The sequence below is a fragment of the Sitophilus oryzae genome, unplaced genomic scaffold (genome assembly GCF_002938485.1).
Source record: "Sitophilus oryzae breed Bouriz unplaced genomic scaffold, Soryzae_2.0 scaffold_119_pilon_pilon, whole genome shotgun sequence".
Lineage (NCBI taxonomy): Eukaryota > Metazoa > Arthropoda > Insecta > Coleoptera > Curculionidae > Sitophilus > Sitophilus oryzae.
This window is the reverse complement of record NW_022145837.1, coordinates 818,837-836,717: the sequence shown is the minus strand read 5'-3', so window position 1 is coordinate 836,717 and position 17,881 is coordinate 818,837. Positions and strand designations below refer to the sequence as shown.

Sequence of the window (17,881 nt, the reverse complement as noted above, 5' to 3'; positions counted from 1 at the left end):
ATCAAATGGTTTTTATTTATTACAAAACAATATACAAGCTGTCCCAATATTACGTGCACATATCCCTATACAGGCTGTCTCAAATTCGAGCTTGATCATTGGATAGATCTTCGTAAATAGAAGAGATAACAATTCTGCCAGTTTTGCACAATAAAAATTGTTAAATTATGTACAGTACGTCTGTCCGTTCTGTAGCTACGGGGTATCCGTGAGAGGGGAAACGATATTCTCTCTATGTTTTTCGTAAAAAATTAGACGACGCGTCCCATCAATAAAAATTCGACAAATTTACAAGTAGCCAATAAAGTGAGTGGGCGGAGCGATTTGCGGTGACGTACTCGTCAAGTCGACGTATAAAATATATTGCTGTTTATTTAAATGTTTTTTGTCCGCATTCCTTTCATAGACACAGATCCAGCAGACGTACGGAAGTGTTTTTATTGTTTTTTCTACATCTATTTTTTCACTTTAACGGTGTTTAATTAAGAATGCCTCAGTTCAAAGCAATGTTACTATCAAAAAGTGCTTAATTCGAAAGATTTTAACATTTAACAAAGAAAAAATAGATACATTTTTAGCCGATCATACCAATAGGTATGGTAGGCTCTTAAGATTGGCAAAAAAAAAGTTTTAATAATCACTTTTATTTAATTTCACTCAAAATGAGTTATTTGGGTCTATTTTCATGGTGTCTGTCTGTCTGTCTGTCTGTAACACGATAACTCAAAAACCGCTAAACCGATTTTAACCAAATTTGGCACAAAAATACTGTGGCACCCGATAATCTAGCCATTAGTTTCTGGTGGGGGAGGGGGGTTGGTAAGGGTGTATGGGAGGGGGTTAAAAATTTTAAAAAATCGTAACTCCAAAATTACAGTAGCTAGCGAAACGCGGTTTTTAGTTTAAGATTAGGAATAATATTTGCAACAAAATTTGTAATATCATCAAAATCAGCCAAAGTCGCAGTTTTTGAGATAAAAAAAATTGAAAGATTTTCTTTACTTTAAAACTAAAAGAACTGTCTACAAACTTTTTATTAACATATTTTCCTCCCGGCGCCAATTTTTTCCTCTATATTTTATGCACTTCGCATGTATAACTGACGTGTACTGGGTGGCCAACTAAGAATGGACGCCGGCTGTATCTCAGAAACTACTTATCGTATAACTTTGGGAAACAAATTCTAATAAGTAAATCGACCAAGAGAAATCGCTGGAAATTATTTTCAAGTTCGAGAAATGCCCGCTAGGGGGCGTTTTTCTAATAGCCCCATAGCCTAATAGCCTCCTTTCTAATAGAATCAGAAAACAGGATTTTTCTCAAAAATATGCAGGTGAACAGGTATTTTAAATATTACTGTTGTAATCATCGAGAAATTTGTAATTTTTTTGATATAGTGTATTTTGCTCTATCTCATAAAATAAAGTGGTGGGGGAAGGTTAAATTTGCTTTTATTAAAATAAGGATAACTCTGGTTTGAGTTACGCGATTTAAACAAACTAGGGCTCGTTTAAAATAACGTTTCTTCGTTAATGATCTCCAGTATAAATTTTGTTTCCACAATTTTTTTCGTGGTAGCTAGAGGGCGCTGTTTGACATCATAACAGATATTGCACTTTTGCGTAAAAAATTTAAATAGGAGGCTATATTTCTCTTTACACAGTTAAATAGAGCACAATTTCCGAAATATCAGCGCAAACCGCAACTTTCTATCTGCTCTCTAACCGGAGATATTAAGAGAACAAATCATGTTAGGCTGCCCGCTTAGGATTATATGGTCTAAAAATTATAGTAGTAGGCTAGGAAACAAAAAGAGGTAAATTGGTTACGTGAAATATCAAAACGTTCAAGTTCAGTTTTTATGCATCCGAATTTCCGGCGTTTTCTTAAAAAAATGATGTCATAATTATTTAAACGTGTTTATGTAACATTATCATCCATCCATAAATTTTTTACGAATTTCTTGGTTAATTATACGTAAGTAGTTCTCAGATTAAAATGTCTGAAAGTCGGACAATCAATAATTTTATTAAAATTTCTAGGAATTTTGTGCCGCCATATTGCTTTTAACAGAAAACGGCCGAATTTCGTATGGTCGAAAACTAGGGGTTTATTTCATGTAACGTCATTTAGTTATTAATCCAAGTTTGTCCTTGATTTCACTTGTTTTCGTGTTTTACCTGTTTTTTTTTGTGTTATTTATTATTATATTATAAAGTTTATGTCGTTTGGGCCACTTTTCATATAACATTGAACGAAGGTGCGAATCTTAACAATATGCACTCCTGGTCCAAATTTACCCTCGATGCAAGTAGTTTAGCACCAAGACCGTTGATCGGTCAATGTTTACGCAGGAATTCTAGGATGGCGAACGACTGGACTTTTTTAATTATCTGAAAGAAATACAACTATTCATAATTTCTAACAAATTAATTGCCAATTTTGTTAGAGGATCCATCATGATGAAATTGCATTTGTTGCAAATTCATCAGCATGAATGCAGTTGGTGTGTAGTGCAATATCTGTTATGATGTCAAACAGCGCCCTCTAGCTACCACGAAAAAAATTGTGGAAACAAAATTTATACTGGAGATCATTAAGGAAGAAAAGCTCTTTTAAATGAGCCCTAGTTTGTTTAAATCGCATAACCCAAACCTGAATTATCCTTATTTTAATAAAAGCAAGTTTAACCCTCCCCCACCACTTTATTTTATGAGATAGAGCAAAATACTCTATATCAAAAAAATTACAAATTTCTCGATGATTACAACAGTAATATTTAAAATACCTGTTCACCTGCATATATTTGAGAAAAATCCTGTTTTCTGATTGGCTATTAGAGAAACGTCCCCTAGCGGACATTTTTCGAACTGGAAAATAATTTCCAGCGATTTCTCTTGGTCGATTTATTTATTAGAAGTTATACGATAAGTAGTTTCTGAGATACAGCCGGCGTCCATTCTTAGTTGGCCACCCGGTACTAAAGAAAATCAAAATAAACAACTTTTTGGTTAACAAATCATGACTTAGAGTAGCTAGATTTTTTCAAGTGCATTTATTAGTGATAAAACTCATTGTGGAATTGTTTTTTTTTTATTAAATCAAGTATACCAAAGAAGTACTCTGAATAATTACAATAATCATAATTTACTATTATCACGTTTGTGCAATAGGTATATAAAACTGACGTGTACCTACTACAATAATACGAAAAACAGCTGAAATGTTGTTATTGTTTAAGAAAACGTAATCATTTAAAGTAGCTAGCTATTTTTTGGAGTACCAAATTACAGATAAAATAGTACTTAAGGAAAAGTATTCAAATTAAAAAATAAAGGGTGAGTCAAAAAATACAAAAAAAAAACAGTAAAATAGCATGTCTTGTTTTGGAGAATTTTTTTTCTAGTAAAGCCCTTACTACACATTAAGTTTTACCTGTGAGGTAAGATGGATTGAAGAGTTTTATCAATTACAGCAAGAAGAAAAATTTAAGTAAGAACAATCTTCGGATTATGACGAGGTTTTTGACAGGACACTGTCTCCTCAATGAGCACTTCAGTAGTATCAATCTAAGAACTAACGGCAAATACAGATTCTGTGGAGAAAATGGGGAAACACCAGAACACCTCGTCACTGAGTGCCCCGAGATGACAACCATTCGTGCCATAAACCTGAGAAGTAACATCTGTAAAACCGTCTCAGATACTGGCTTTTGTCAAAGCTCTAGCTGAGACTCTTTGTTGAGTAAACTCAAGAAAGAATGATACAATAATATTAATACCTTTTTCAATTATCTATACTTACTAATATATAAAATCCTTAAGTGACTGACATACTGATTAATCACGATCCTGCTCAAACCACTCAACGTAAGAAGCTCAATTTTGGCATACAGGTTGATTCCAGGGTGTAGAGGTTCGATAAGAAGGGATTTTTCGAAATTCCAGTTCCAAGAGGGTGAAACCACCCATCAAATATTACAATATTTTTTATTTAAAAAACGGTCAAGTTTCCGAAAAAACGCTTAAACGCGTGTATTTTATTACGTTTTTTTACATATTTTAGGATTTTTTAAAAATGTATACAGTGTTTCAAAAATCTGTTCATTGATTAATCACGATCCTGCTTAAAGCGCTAGACGTAAAAAGCTGATTTTTGGAAAACAGATTGACTTTAGGGTGTAGAGGTTCGATAAGAAGGGATCTTTCGAAACTCGAATTCTAAGGGGGTGAAACTATCCCTCAAATATTAAAATATTTTTTATTTAAAAACCGGTGAGTTTTTCGGAAAAACTCTTAAACACGTATATTTTATTTTGTTGTTTTACATATTTTAAGATTTTTTATAAATTTATACAGGGTGTTTCATAAAATATGACCATTGAGTAACCACGATTCTGCTTAAACTGCTTGACGTTTAAAGCTGATTTTTGGCAAACGGATTGACTGTGGGGTGTAGAGGTTCGATAAGGAGGGGTATCTCGAATCTCAAATTTCAAGAGGGTGAAAACGCCCCTCAAATATTACAATATTTATTATTTAAAAAACGGTTAGTCTTTCGGAAAAACGCTTGGATAAGCATAATTTATTTGTTTTTTTTTACATATTTTGAAATTTTTTAAAAAATCATACAGGGTGTTCCAAAAAATTGGGTAATTTCTTAACCACTATTCTACTTAAACTGCTTGACGTAAAAAGCTTATTTTTGGCAAACGGATTTTTCGAAAGTCAAATTCCAACGAGATGAAACTACCCCTCAAATATTACCAAGTATAATATATAGTACCTTTCCATAAAATAGTACCTTTCCATAAAATTGTAAAAAGAAAACAATAGAAATTAAAATAAAAACTAAAACAATGCGCCGAAATCTACTTTCAAGTAATAAATTTTGATAAAGACCCTACCAGGTCGAAACGTCAATGAAATTTATAATATAAAAAAAACCGTTTTTCTCATTGTTTACCGGACCTAAAGCCAAGAAAAAATTAAATAAAATATATATTGAGAGGTCAAAGAAAAGAATAAAAAAAACATATATTACCAAGTTATATAATAATATCCCCATATTGTTTTTTCTCATGCTGACATAAATGTGAGAAAATTTTATCCAGTTTGTATGTTAATGGAAATTCTTACTTTTCTTTATCATCACCATAACAAATGATTAATTCGACGCGAACGAAGTCGCTGGTACACGCTAGTATTTTTATAAATAAATAATAATTTAACATAAACAAAATCCTAAATTTTTTGAATGTATAATTTAGATATTGCTTTATTAGTTTCTTAGTTTCTTTTTGAGTGCCCCTATATAAATGTATGTTAATATTAACATAATACTATCTACATTCTACTTAAACATATATTGTAATTTCAAGTGCTCAAATTTCAATTAATCGATTTTTAAAGAAAGATAACTACATTTTGATTAATTAAATGCAGTGTTACAAGAGAGTTGAAAACATATATAAATATCTTCACGACCACAACAAACAATTCATAGTGTAAATATTTTCCGAAATACACATAAGCATGGAAAACAGCCTTGCTGAAGAGACAGAGACAGTGCAGAAAACTGGCACGCAGATTAAAGTTTACAAATACAGATGGATTGTATTGGGTTTATATGTGCTAGTTTGTATGATAAGCTTCCTACAGACTTTAGAATTCTCGATTATAGCTAATATAATTATCAAGTAAGTAGTTGTTCTTTGTAATAAATAATTGTTTTTCAAACAACAGAATAGAGGAAGACGATACTTGTCAATCAGAGACTGCATTCTGATTTTGTTAATTTTTTCTCAGTATTTTAATATAATGGCAATATTTTTTATTAATTAGCTCTAACTTTTTTTTTAGATACTACAAAGTTGGTGAATTTTTAGTCGATTTGACATGTGTGATTTTCTTCATTGCTTATATCATTTTCTTCTACCCTATCAGCTACCTTATAGAAAAGAACGTAAGTCTTATTATCCTCATTTCTTATATACAGAGTGACCTCGAATCATTCAAACTTTTATCCTTTTCTAGACTTTAAAACACTCAATGATATGTGCGATGATCCTGACACTGCTTGGCAATTTGCTGAAGCTCTTGGCAGCGAATCAAGACAGATTTTGGATCATACTTTTGGCTCAGACCTTGATAGCCATCGGTCAAGTTTATATATGCAGTGTCCCAACGAAAATAGCTACGTCTTGGTTTGGTTCCGAAGAAGTATCAACTGCTTGTGCTATCGGAGTTTTAGGGATACAGTTAGGTATAACTTAGTGTTTTTTGTGTTAGTTTATGATTTTTAGTTCATATGTGTCTAGCGTACAAATTGTCCACACCCTGTAGATTAGATTAACAAAATAAGGGATTTAAAAATCACTCTATCATGAAAGTGTATCTTTTCTCGATCGTTTGATTCACCTAACTATTGGAGATATTTTTATTGGCGACAACTATGAAACTATGATCCCTTCCCCGACACAAACAGTACATTGCGAGACAGGAAATTGTAGAGAGAAAGAAACAAGCCCTATAACACAGGATACAACATTTTAATGAACAGTGCTTTCCATAAAATGAATAAAATGAAGAATATACGAAATAATATACATGTTCTGATTTCTTTCGAAAATCGACATCTATGAAACTATGATCCGTTCCCCGACACAAACGGTACATTGTGAGACAGGAAATTGTAGAGAGAAATATAACATGGATACAACATTTTCATGAACATTGCTTTCCACAAAATGAAAAATATACGAAATAATATACATGTACTGATTTCTTTCGAAAATCGACATCTATGAAACTATGATCCGTTCCCCGACACAAACGGTACATTGTGAGACAGGAAATTGTAGAGAGAAACAAGCCCTATAACACAGGATACAACATTTTAATGAACAGTACTTTCCATAAAATGAATAAAATGAAGAATATACGAAATAATATACATGTACTGATTTCTTTCGAAAATCGACATCTATGAAACTATGAACCCTTCCTGGACACAAACGGTACATTGTGAGACAGGAAATTGTAGAGAGAAACATGCCTTATAACATAGGATACAACATTTTAATGAACAGTGCTTTCCATAAAATCAATAAAATGAAGAATATACGAAATAATATACATGTTCTGATTTCTTTCGAAAATCGACAACTATGAAACTATGATCCGTTCCCCGACACAAACGGTACATTTTGAGACAGGAAATTGTAGAGAGAAACAAGCCCTATAACATAGGATACAACGTTTTAATGAACAGTGCTTTCCATAAAATGAATAAAATGAAAAATATACGAAATAATAGACATGTACTGATTTCTTTCGAAAATCGACAACTATGAAACTATGGTCCGTTCCCCGACACAAACGGTACATTGTGAGACAGGAAATTGTAGAGAGAAACAAGCCCTATAACATAGGATACAAATTTTAATGAACAGTGCTTTCCATAAAACCAATAAAATAAAAAATGTACGAATTTTTTTCGGAAAAAAATCTATCGACACTTTTTTAGCATTAGAATATGTAGCACTCTAGTAAATTTTACCCTCAAAATTTCATTTGAATCACCAAAACCACTAGCTAAGAAACAAAGCAGAATCGGGCCTATGTTGATATGAAAAAAAAAATCTTATTTTTACGTTAGGAATCTCACCACGTGAGATGGCACATGTTTTTTAAAACATCCTGTATGTATATGTTTTCAACAGGTAGTGGTATTAGCTGTATCCAGTCACCTTACCTGGTCAAAGATGGACCCAACACAGAAACCCAGCTCTTCCATATGTTTCTATATCAAGCCATAGCAACTATAGTCACATTCGTTCTAGTCATCCTATGTAAGTTGATGTACAAATGAGGAAAATGCATGTTTTTAAATAATGGTTTTAAAAAATAGTTCATATAATTACAAACTGAACAAAAAAAATCGTTGATATCGGTTAAAAAATGCCTCTAATATAAAATAATTAAATATTGTTAATTTAAATGGCCGGGTAAACGCTCTCTACCGCGCCTTTCCGCTGTGACGTCACCCGCCGTTCTTCTGGTTGAGTGGAGCCAGACGCGTGTTTACTTTACACAGTTTGCTTTTAAACGGTGTTGAATCCGAGTCAAAATTTTAGTTATTTGTGTTAATTAATACATAATTAGTAATTAGTGATATTTATAAATAGTAATGGATGAGCGAAAACAGAAAAAAATTGTCCAATGCCATGAGAAGAGATGAAAAGAAAAAGGTTAAATTATCCTCTATTTATACGATTTATTGTTGTGAAAATCATTTTGATGTAAGTTCATATATTTATGTATATTGTCTTACATAGGTATATGAAATTTGAATGTACAGGGTTATTCATTATATTTTGACACCCACATACAGTCTTAACTGCAAGTTTTAGAAGAAAACATTAAATAAAAAAGTTGCCTGGTTTTTCATATACTCTCTTTTAAAATTAATTCTAGTTATACAGGGTGTCTCAAAAAAGGTGGTGCAGAAAATTGTAGGTATTTTTCGCTTTTCAACTGTCAATATTTCGTAAACATTTGAAGATAGGTATAGGATATTATACATGAAATATATCTAGAATATCTAGAAATTTCCGAAGAATCCAAAAATATATAGGGTGGTTCACTTAAAAAAGTAACTTAATTTTGGCGTTTGCTTATGGGACACCTTGTATAATATTTTCATTACTGATAAACAATTTATTTCCTATAATTTCGTAAAAAAAATCTTTAAAAATAACAAGGGCAAGGGGGTGTCAATATATAAAAAAAAACTTTCTTTTTCACGCTATGCTCTGGAGTTATTTTTCCACGTACTAAACAAATATTTTTGTCTCTTTTCACTTCTACATAACCTACAGGATTATCTCCATACGTCTCCCTACCTGATCTAAAAAATAAGTTTATAACATTAATTTATAACTATATAAAAGTTCGTAACAGTAGGTATCTACTTATACTTAAATATGCCTCAGTACTACAAAGAATAAATGTTACATACCTCTCTGTTTTTTTCCTCCTAATTCAGCACCAATAAATTGGGAATATGTATTTATAAAAGCAGCCAACATAAAAGCATCGACTTTTGGCAAGTTATCTGATTGTGCTTTTACAAACCCGGAATCTGCCATTACTTAAAAATTCTCAGAACACACAACACATACAAATAATAACTGCACAAAAAAGCTCTTTCAATCAACGCTAAAAGCAACAAAAATGTCTTAGTACGCCACCTAAATACGTACATAAACGGAACACGTCTGGCTACTGCTGGCCATCGCGCGTCGACGAGAACGGCGGGTGACGTCAGACCAATAGAATATCGTTTCAACTCGCGAGGCGTCGTTTGCTTTATCCATAGTATTTTAATGGCCCGTTTTATAAAATTGTGGTATTGCTTTCAAGAAAAAAGTGTTTTTTTGCATTTACACATATTTATTCTAATAAACTGAACAGTTTCTGGCGAAAAATAAAATATATGCATCTTCCTCGTTCTACTGAGTGTTTAAAATATATTTTATTCTTACGAATTTGCTGAAGTTTTCAGGTCCAAACCAGCACTGCCTCCTAGCCAATCGCAGCTCAATTTAATGATTAAAAATGAAATGGCAACATTGACTTTCTTCGAAGACATGAAGGAAGTGATCAGGAACAAGAATTTTTGGTTGGTAGTGTTTTCATTGGGTTTTGCAAATGGCCTGTGGAGTGTTTTTGGAGTACAACTTAATATGGTCTACATACATTATTTTCCAGTAAGTTTTTTAAAGTAGATACATTTTTTTGAGACTTTGAAGCGTTATCTTATAAAAAAAACGTGTTCATTCAGTGGAATCATTGTTTTGTATCTCGTTTTTCTATAAATAAAAATTAATATTTAAAAGTCTATTACGCTGTACTGTTCGGGTCGCTCTCAGGGGTCGGGTAAAGCGGGTGTGTGGCCGAAGGAAATATATATTATATTTCAGAAATATGCTTAAGGCTTAGCCCGATCCTGTCGTGTTAAGCCACACCCAAAATTCCAAACACACGTGCTTTGATTAAGGCTTAATTAAGGTTTGCAGAGCTTCAGCATTTGCCATAAAATAGCGAGCAATTTGTTACAAAACCATATAAATTATATATCACTGTAATCACAAAACTTCAATCTATTTCCGTATTGTAACGGAATTTTAAATTATGGCTTTATTTTCGAGAAAATTTAGTTCAAACATAAGGAATATTTTCTTGATGTTTGACCATCAAAATCTTAAAAATATAGAAGTTGTCTAAAAATGTGCTGAAATACAGATATACACACACCGGAAAAGTCTAGGGATATTACAATTTTATCCAGCCATCGTTAGTAATTTTATTATTTGCATTTCTGATATAATAAAATTAAAATAAACAAATAGTTTACGAAATTTACCAAATTTTTCAAATTTCCCTTGATTTTTATTGAACTAACAAAAATACACACATTTTTTTTTATTCTAAACTGTGAATTAAAAAAAAAGATAAAACCATTTTTACTTAATAAAGGGTATAGCCTCCTCCACTGTTCATTACAGCCCTACATCGTCTCTCCATGCTCCTGATCAGGTTATCGATCTCATCTTGAGGTACAGCCTGCCACGCTGCATTCACGGCCCGAACCAGATCCCTACGAGTTTCACGAGGCATACGTATTCTCAAAATTCTTCTTTGGACCGCGTCCCATACGTGCTCGATGGTGTTGAGGTCCGGAGATTGTGCCGGCCAGGGTAAGATGTTTAATTGATGAGCATTGATAAACTCACTTACCAATCTGGCTGTATGAGGCCGTGCATTGTCATGCATGAGAATGAAGTTTCTCCCAAAATCATTGGCATATGGTAACACGAGGCTCAAGAATTAAATCACGATGTGCGATTCCTGTTAGAAACCTTTCAAGAAAAACGAGATCGGTTTTTCGGCCTAACTGGACTCCTCCCCAGACCATAACTGTTCCACCTTGATAAGGGTGCACTTCCTGAACATGATCCAACCGAATAAGATTTCCCGGTTCTCTCCATACCCTAAGCCTTCTCGAATCCGGATGAATTCCAAAGCGTGACTTATCCGTGAAGAGAACATTGGCCCATTGTTCATTCGACCACTGAACATGATCTTGAGCCCACAAATATCGTACCTCTCGATTTCCTCTCGTTAAGGGTTGAGCTCTCCAGGGGCGTCTGCTTCTTAAGTTGACCTCTCTTAATCTATTGCGAACAGTGTCAGGACTAACGGTTACATTATGTCTTTCCTGGAGAATTAAACTAAGCTCTGGTGCTGTAAGAGTCGGTCGGCGTCGAGCATTTAATTGTAAAAATGATCTTGCTGAGGGGTAGTAATGCGATGTGGCCCTGTGTGCCTTTTAGCAACATTACCACTTTCATGGTAGCGTGCACTTAATCGCGATGTTACACTTTGCGTTGTATTTAATGCTCTAACTACGTCGATTTGGCGCATTCCAGCTTCGAGCATACCCATGGCCTTTAGCATTTCGTCTCTGTTAAGATGTCTACGCTCCATAATGTCGTTCAATACTAAACAGAGTTATTTGAATGAATTCTGGCCAGTTATCATAAAAACATAGCCAGTACAGGTTAAATTCGAACAACTGATGCTAGGTGCTTTTTATACATTTGACAAAAAATGCCCAAACACTTCTGCAAATATCCCAAATTTAGAAATAACTAGTGTGACTACTTCGTTTCAATCGAAGTAGAAAAAATCGGCCTACAAATATGTGGTTGTTTATTCAAAACATTTATTTTTAACTTTAATAAAATGATATCCCTAGATTTTTCCGGTGTGTGTAGTATGATCCTTTATCTTTAATTTCCTTCCTCATTTGTGTAAAAATACCTAGCCATTTTTACATATTATGCTACTTTTGCAGACTAGTGAAATGAAATGTTAATATATGTCATTAGGTCATTTTTTTTTGAAAAATCTACAAATCATGCTCCTGATTTCCTTCAAAATAAAGATTTATTTCTGTTTTTTCTACAGAATGGAGAACACGACTCAGGTATCCTAGGTCTATTGTCAATCTTCTCCGGAGGCTGTTTAGCCAGCATGCTGTTTGGAATCGTTCTGGACAAGACGCATAGGTTTAAGTAAGTATTTTTTTTATAAAATCCACCCAATTCAATAAATTCAATATTAATTAATAGAATTTAATTTTCAGGTTAATCAGCGTTTTTATACTAATCTTTTCCGCCATATCATACCTGTGCGTTGTGGTATCGCTGATGCTCGAAAGTAGAATAGGAAGTTACATCTCTATCACAGCGTTTGGGTGAGAAATTATTTTTTTATCTAATCTCAAAATAATTCATTAATTTAATCTAGTCAAGACTTGACTTTTAAGTGGAAAATTTCGGAATCTAACCACTGTACTGGGTTATGCATCTGCTTATTGGCTTCCTTATTGATTTTAGAACAAACTTTTAATGGAAATTTTTAAAGTATTGGATTTGATTAGGCTACCTATCAACTTTGAAACTCTTCCGCTGAGCCGTTTTTTTAAATTATTTAAAAATTTTTTTTTTTAAAAACAAATTTATGACATTGAACGAGAAAGTCGTTTTTGTTGTAAAATGATGGAAAGATATGGGAAAGATGTAATAATGATAGTTTTTTACAAAATATTTGTTTTTTCCATAGCAACTGTTAAAACTGCCTTAGATCTATCAAAAATAGTAGATAAAATAGTACTTTAACAGCAAGGATAGATTAAATGATACTTGGAGGATAGGTTAAAAACTTTATTTCTTCTCGCACGTTTTTTTAATTGCTTCCATTTTTGAAAATTTTTGTATTCCTTTTCATAAGTTATTCGGGATTTAAATGGAAGTAGTAGTTGGATATGGCGTTTGTCGCCTCCGCCCGTATATCTGTTGGTAATTTACTTATTTCGTTTTGAGCCATTTCTGCAAGCCCAAAAAAAATGCGCCCCCTACAGACAATCGTTTTTTTTTATTAGTGCGAAATTTGCTCCGAAGAATCAAGTGTGAAAAAAAAATTATGAAAGTTGCGCCAGATATGGTAAGAAATATTATCAAACGCTCTTTCCGAAAAAAGGAAATAAATATTGCAGGATTCTCAGAATTAGCATTTAAATTTCATTTAGCCTCATGGATCCTGGATACAGGACAACAAAGAAAAATTCGATTTTAAACTTTTCCTGTGGATATAAAATTGGCTCATCCACTGATTCATACAAAAACTGCCTATTTTTCTTCTGGGACAAGCTCTAATGTCATTAGTAAAAACTGCTTCAATTTCCAGCTCGTCTGCCAGCTCTGCAGCATCCACTAATATTTCTCTAAAATGGTCGTCACTCCTTATTTTGACAAAATAGTCGTCGATAGCTTCTGGAGCTTTTGTGGACCCAATGTTGTCGAGTTTCTCATTCTGAAGCAGTTTACTAGTTGCTTTTATACTGTTGGAAATTTCGTAACGAAAATGACCATTGATCGGACCGAATTTGGTCAAAATGTACCGAATTCAGTACAATTGTACCGAAACGGCCGCCATCAAATTTGGCCGCCTGGAGCAACTGTTCCTCTGCTCCACCCCTCAGGACGGTCCTGTAAAAAGACAGCTTTATTTATTTGTCAAATTACATAGAAACCAATGCCAACCCAGCACAATATTTTTTCTACTCGTAATAAATTCCTTGAAATAATAATTTCTGAATATTTTTTATAACGGAACTCGCTATGGAAAAAAATATTGTTTTATACACGACGATAAAATTGCATTATTGTCTCCCGAAATTAATTCAATCACATTAATCTTTTCGGTCGATGATAAAATACCATTTTATCGTTTTGTATAAAAAATAACTATTATTTCACCCCTTCTCGGGAGTGAACTAAAAAAAAATCTTTCACGATTAGTTTTTAGATCTTTCAAAGTAACCTTATATCAAAAATTGAAGTTTTTACCAAAACTTCGTACTTCAAGGCCTATATTCTTGGATTATTTTCAATTTTTCAATTTCAAAAGTACTTTATTGTTTAAGAAATATACAAATTTTTGTTAACAAAGCATAAATATTCCTAAATCTAAACCTAAAATAAAAAAAAATTGTGTAAATAAGATAGAAATACATCCATTTAAACAACAAACAGTATTCAGAAAAATAGGTGTAAACAATTAAGTAAAATAACATATACAATATACAGAATAAAGAGAAAATTAACAATAACGCTAAAAAGAATAAGTCAGACTAACAAGCAATTCTAGACTCTAAACACTAATATCAAGGGAGCCCCGGTAGAATTCGTCAACGCTGTAAAATGCCCTATTTAAAAGTTCCCTTTTCAGTAGTCTCCGGAAGGTTTTTATGGAATTAACCAATCTTAAAGGAACCGGCAGATGATTAAAGATCTTTCGGCCCTCATATATTATAGATCTTTTGACCAATGTGCTATTTGGAAGTGGTAAGGGCAGATTCAGGGTTTGGCGGGTAACAATATTGGGTATAGGACCCTGTAGTCTGATACGATTTTTAAAAATAAGGGATGATGTTTCCAGAATAAAAAGACATGGTAGTGTAAGAATTTTTTGAGCTTTGAAGTGTTGTCTACAGGATTCGTTAAGTGGTACATTTACAATAAATCGTACGGCCTTTTTTTGTAAAATAAAAAGAATGTTTAGTAGACCCTGATTAGCCACACCCCAGAATGGTATTCCATACCGTGGGTGAGACTCAAACAAACTAAAATAGACCGTCCTTGCCACTCGTGAACCTAGTTCTTCCTTAATTGCCCTAACAGCAAAGCATCCAGAAGACAACTTGCCACTTAAGGCCAGAATATGGTCTTCAAATCGCAGATTTCTATCAATAATAATTCCTAGGAATCTAGTCGCAGGAATTCCTGCAAGCAAACCCCCCTCGAAATGTAGATTTGCGATGTCACACCTAAGCCCAACAACATGCGTCTTGGATAAATTTAAACAAAGGTGATTTGAGTTAAACCACTCTTTAATGAAGGATAAGTATTTGGACTTGAATGCTTCAAGAATGTATCAATATGAATGTCATAAAAATTACTGCGGGCCGAAATGTTTCACTATTGTAAAAATTAGTTTTTTAAGCACCTAATTTTGCAAATAATTTAAAAACGGCTTAGCAAAAGAGTTTCAAAATTGATAGGTTTAAAATAAACTAACCGGCCACTAAAAACTAGTCCCAATTTTAAAGTTGGATTTCTCGCAAACCACTCATTAGATTTTGATGATTTGTTTTTTAAATTGTAAGTTAATTCCTTCTTAACGGATGCTACGTCCGAAATTTTTATTCCGAATTTATTTTAAGCATATACAGGGCACAACAACAAGACGAAGTTTTTTGCCCGAACTTTGTAACACCCTGTAGGGTACAGCAGCGTAGTAGCTATTGCTAAATCAAATCACATTGTAGCCCATCTTTTGTGAGCATTTTGTTTTTTTAATCACGACATTAGCTCTCTTTTTGTTGGAGATACGCTGCTTTAAACGAACGTCTCGGAAAAATGCTTCGCAGGCAGAAAGTTTTATGTGTAAATAATCAAGGTGACATAGGCGAAAACGGATTTATGAGTATTTGCAATATGACAACAACGGTTGTCAAATTAAAAAATGCCATTATCTGTAACGGGTGTTGCTAGTATTGTGGCTTTAATTGAGGATGGCCGAAGTCAACGTTATGTGTCCAATATCCTGGGCATACCTCGAACAACAGTCCAGGATGCCTGGAATCGTTGTATATATAGAAACGGGAAATTTCACCAGGCGAGTGGATTCCGGAAGAAAACGGAAAAAAAATGCAATCGACGACCGCTTTATTGTCCTGAATACTTTACGAAATCGTAGAATTACAGCGTTTCAGAATCAACATCTGCTACAAGCCGTACGTAGAACTCAAGTCAGTGAGAGAACAATCCAACGAAGACGAAAAGAAAACAGCTTGTCTGCAAGGAGGCCTGCCACAGGACCCCAGCTACTTCCAAGACATCGTTGAGCACGTCTTCAGTTTGCGCGTGCGATGTGAATTGGTTTGGTCGCGGTTTTGCCTGCAAAATTATATAATAATTACAATATAAAATATTCACAAAAGATGAGGCTACAATGTCATTTGATTTAGCAATAGCTACTACAGCTGCTGCACCGTACAGGGTGTCACAAAGTTTGAGCAAAAAACTTCGTCTTATTGTTGTGCCCTGTATATGCTCAAAATAAATTCGGACTAAAAATTTCTGAAGTAGCATGCGTTAAGAAGGAATTAATTTACAATTTAAAAAAAAATCACCAAAATCTGATGAGTGGTTCGCGAGAAATCCAACTCTGAAATTGGGACTAGTTTTTAGTGACCGTTTTTTTTGCCGGTGAGTGTAGTTATTTTTTATAGAAGACGATAAAATGGTATTTTATCGTCGACCGAAAAGATTAATTCACGAGCGATGGAATCGCAAACCAATAGGGGTTACAATAAACACCACCCTTAAAATTTACATGGGATTCCCATACGTTTTGACATACAATATATTTCGTTTTTTATTTTAGGTTTTTTGTAGCTCCAGTACTGATAGTGGGCTTCGAATACTTAGTAGAAATCACCTACCCCATTCCAGAGGCGTGCAGTTCTTCACTGTTTAACACGTCATACTACGTTTTAGCTGTCATATTCACCTATGTTATGGAAGGCCTATATTCTTCCATAGGATATTTTTGGACTTTTGTCGTAACATGCATTTTATATGTAGTGTGTGCAATTTTCATAATGTTTGTCAAGACAGATCTTAAGAGGAGAGATGCCAATTTACAGCATTCTTTGGACAAGAAGGAACTGGAAGCTAGAGGTGTAAATTTATAGGACAATATGTATATTAAAATAAAAAAAATATTTATACCAAATTAGTATTGCATTATTTTTTTAATCTACGACAATGTCTCTCTTTATGACACATTTAAGATTGTCATTTGGATGTCATTATGGCTTTCATAATAGCACTAGTGCTATTATGAATTCATAATAACACGCAAATTTTAAAATAAGAAACAAGCAAAAAAAGGTACCTAAATACGTTTATTTATTGTAAACATTAATTAAAATATCAGTACAATTGGTTAAATTAATTCCAGACGATGACAGGTGATTTGAATTTTTAGAAAGTAAATTTATTTCCTGAGTGCTTGAACTTGTTGAAGACCCATCATTGCCAGAAATGTTACCCAAAATATTACATGACACTTTTTTCTTATTTTTTTTGGAATTTTCTATATAGCTCTCTGCCACTGTGGTAGAGCGCCAACCACCATGTCTTTTAACAGTTAATAAATCCACTCCTGAATCTGCAAGCAACGACGCAGACGATCTACGGAAACACTATCCAGTGTATTGTTGTGGATTTGGAAGACTTAGGAACAATGCTATTTTATACGGCCATTTTCCCTAAAGTATTAATGCCAACAACGGGTTGCTTAATACATTTTCCATTTCTGTACCCCACAAAAAATCGAGTATGCTCTGTGTTGCTTGGCCGAATAGCTATATATCTTCGAACCATTTCCACCATATTTATTCCTTCAACGTTCCCTTTCGTTATAAAAAAATCTCGTGATATCTTTGTTTTCGTAAACGGAATAATGACATGAATGCATTGTCCTTCATCTTTAACATTTTGCAGCTGCAGATTTGTCAACTCGATACGCCGGCAGGTTCCCGCAAGTCCCACTATCAATGAAACTTTTGTCAGGAAATAAGTTTTATCATCAGCTTCCAACAAAAAACGATGTTACGTCTGGATTTTCTTTTTAGAAATGCAATTAAATGGACGTACTTACTAATATCTGTATTTTTCTTC

The 17,881-nt window shown here is 33.5% G+C and overlaps 1 protein-coding gene across 1 annotated transcript; it reads left to right on the top strand.

Moving 5' to 3' along the window:
* Positions 1–5,421: 5,421 nt before the first annotated feature.
* On the top strand, positions 5,422–16,932 carry LOC115891827 (uncharacterized MFS-type transporter C09D4.1-like). Its single transcript, XM_030912400.1, has 8 exons — positions 5,422–5,698; positions 5,862–5,964; positions 6,036–6,264; positions 7,724–7,852; positions 9,561–9,772; positions 12,036–12,142; positions 12,214–12,324; positions 16,581–16,932. Exons 1-8 carry the CDS (start codon positions 5,535–5,537, stop codon positions 16,888–16,890), a joined length of 1,365 nt encoding a protein of 454 aa, XP_030768260.1. The 5' UTR covers positions 5,422–5,534; the 3' UTR covers positions 16,891–16,932.
* Positions 16,933–17,881: the final 949 nt, after the last annotated feature.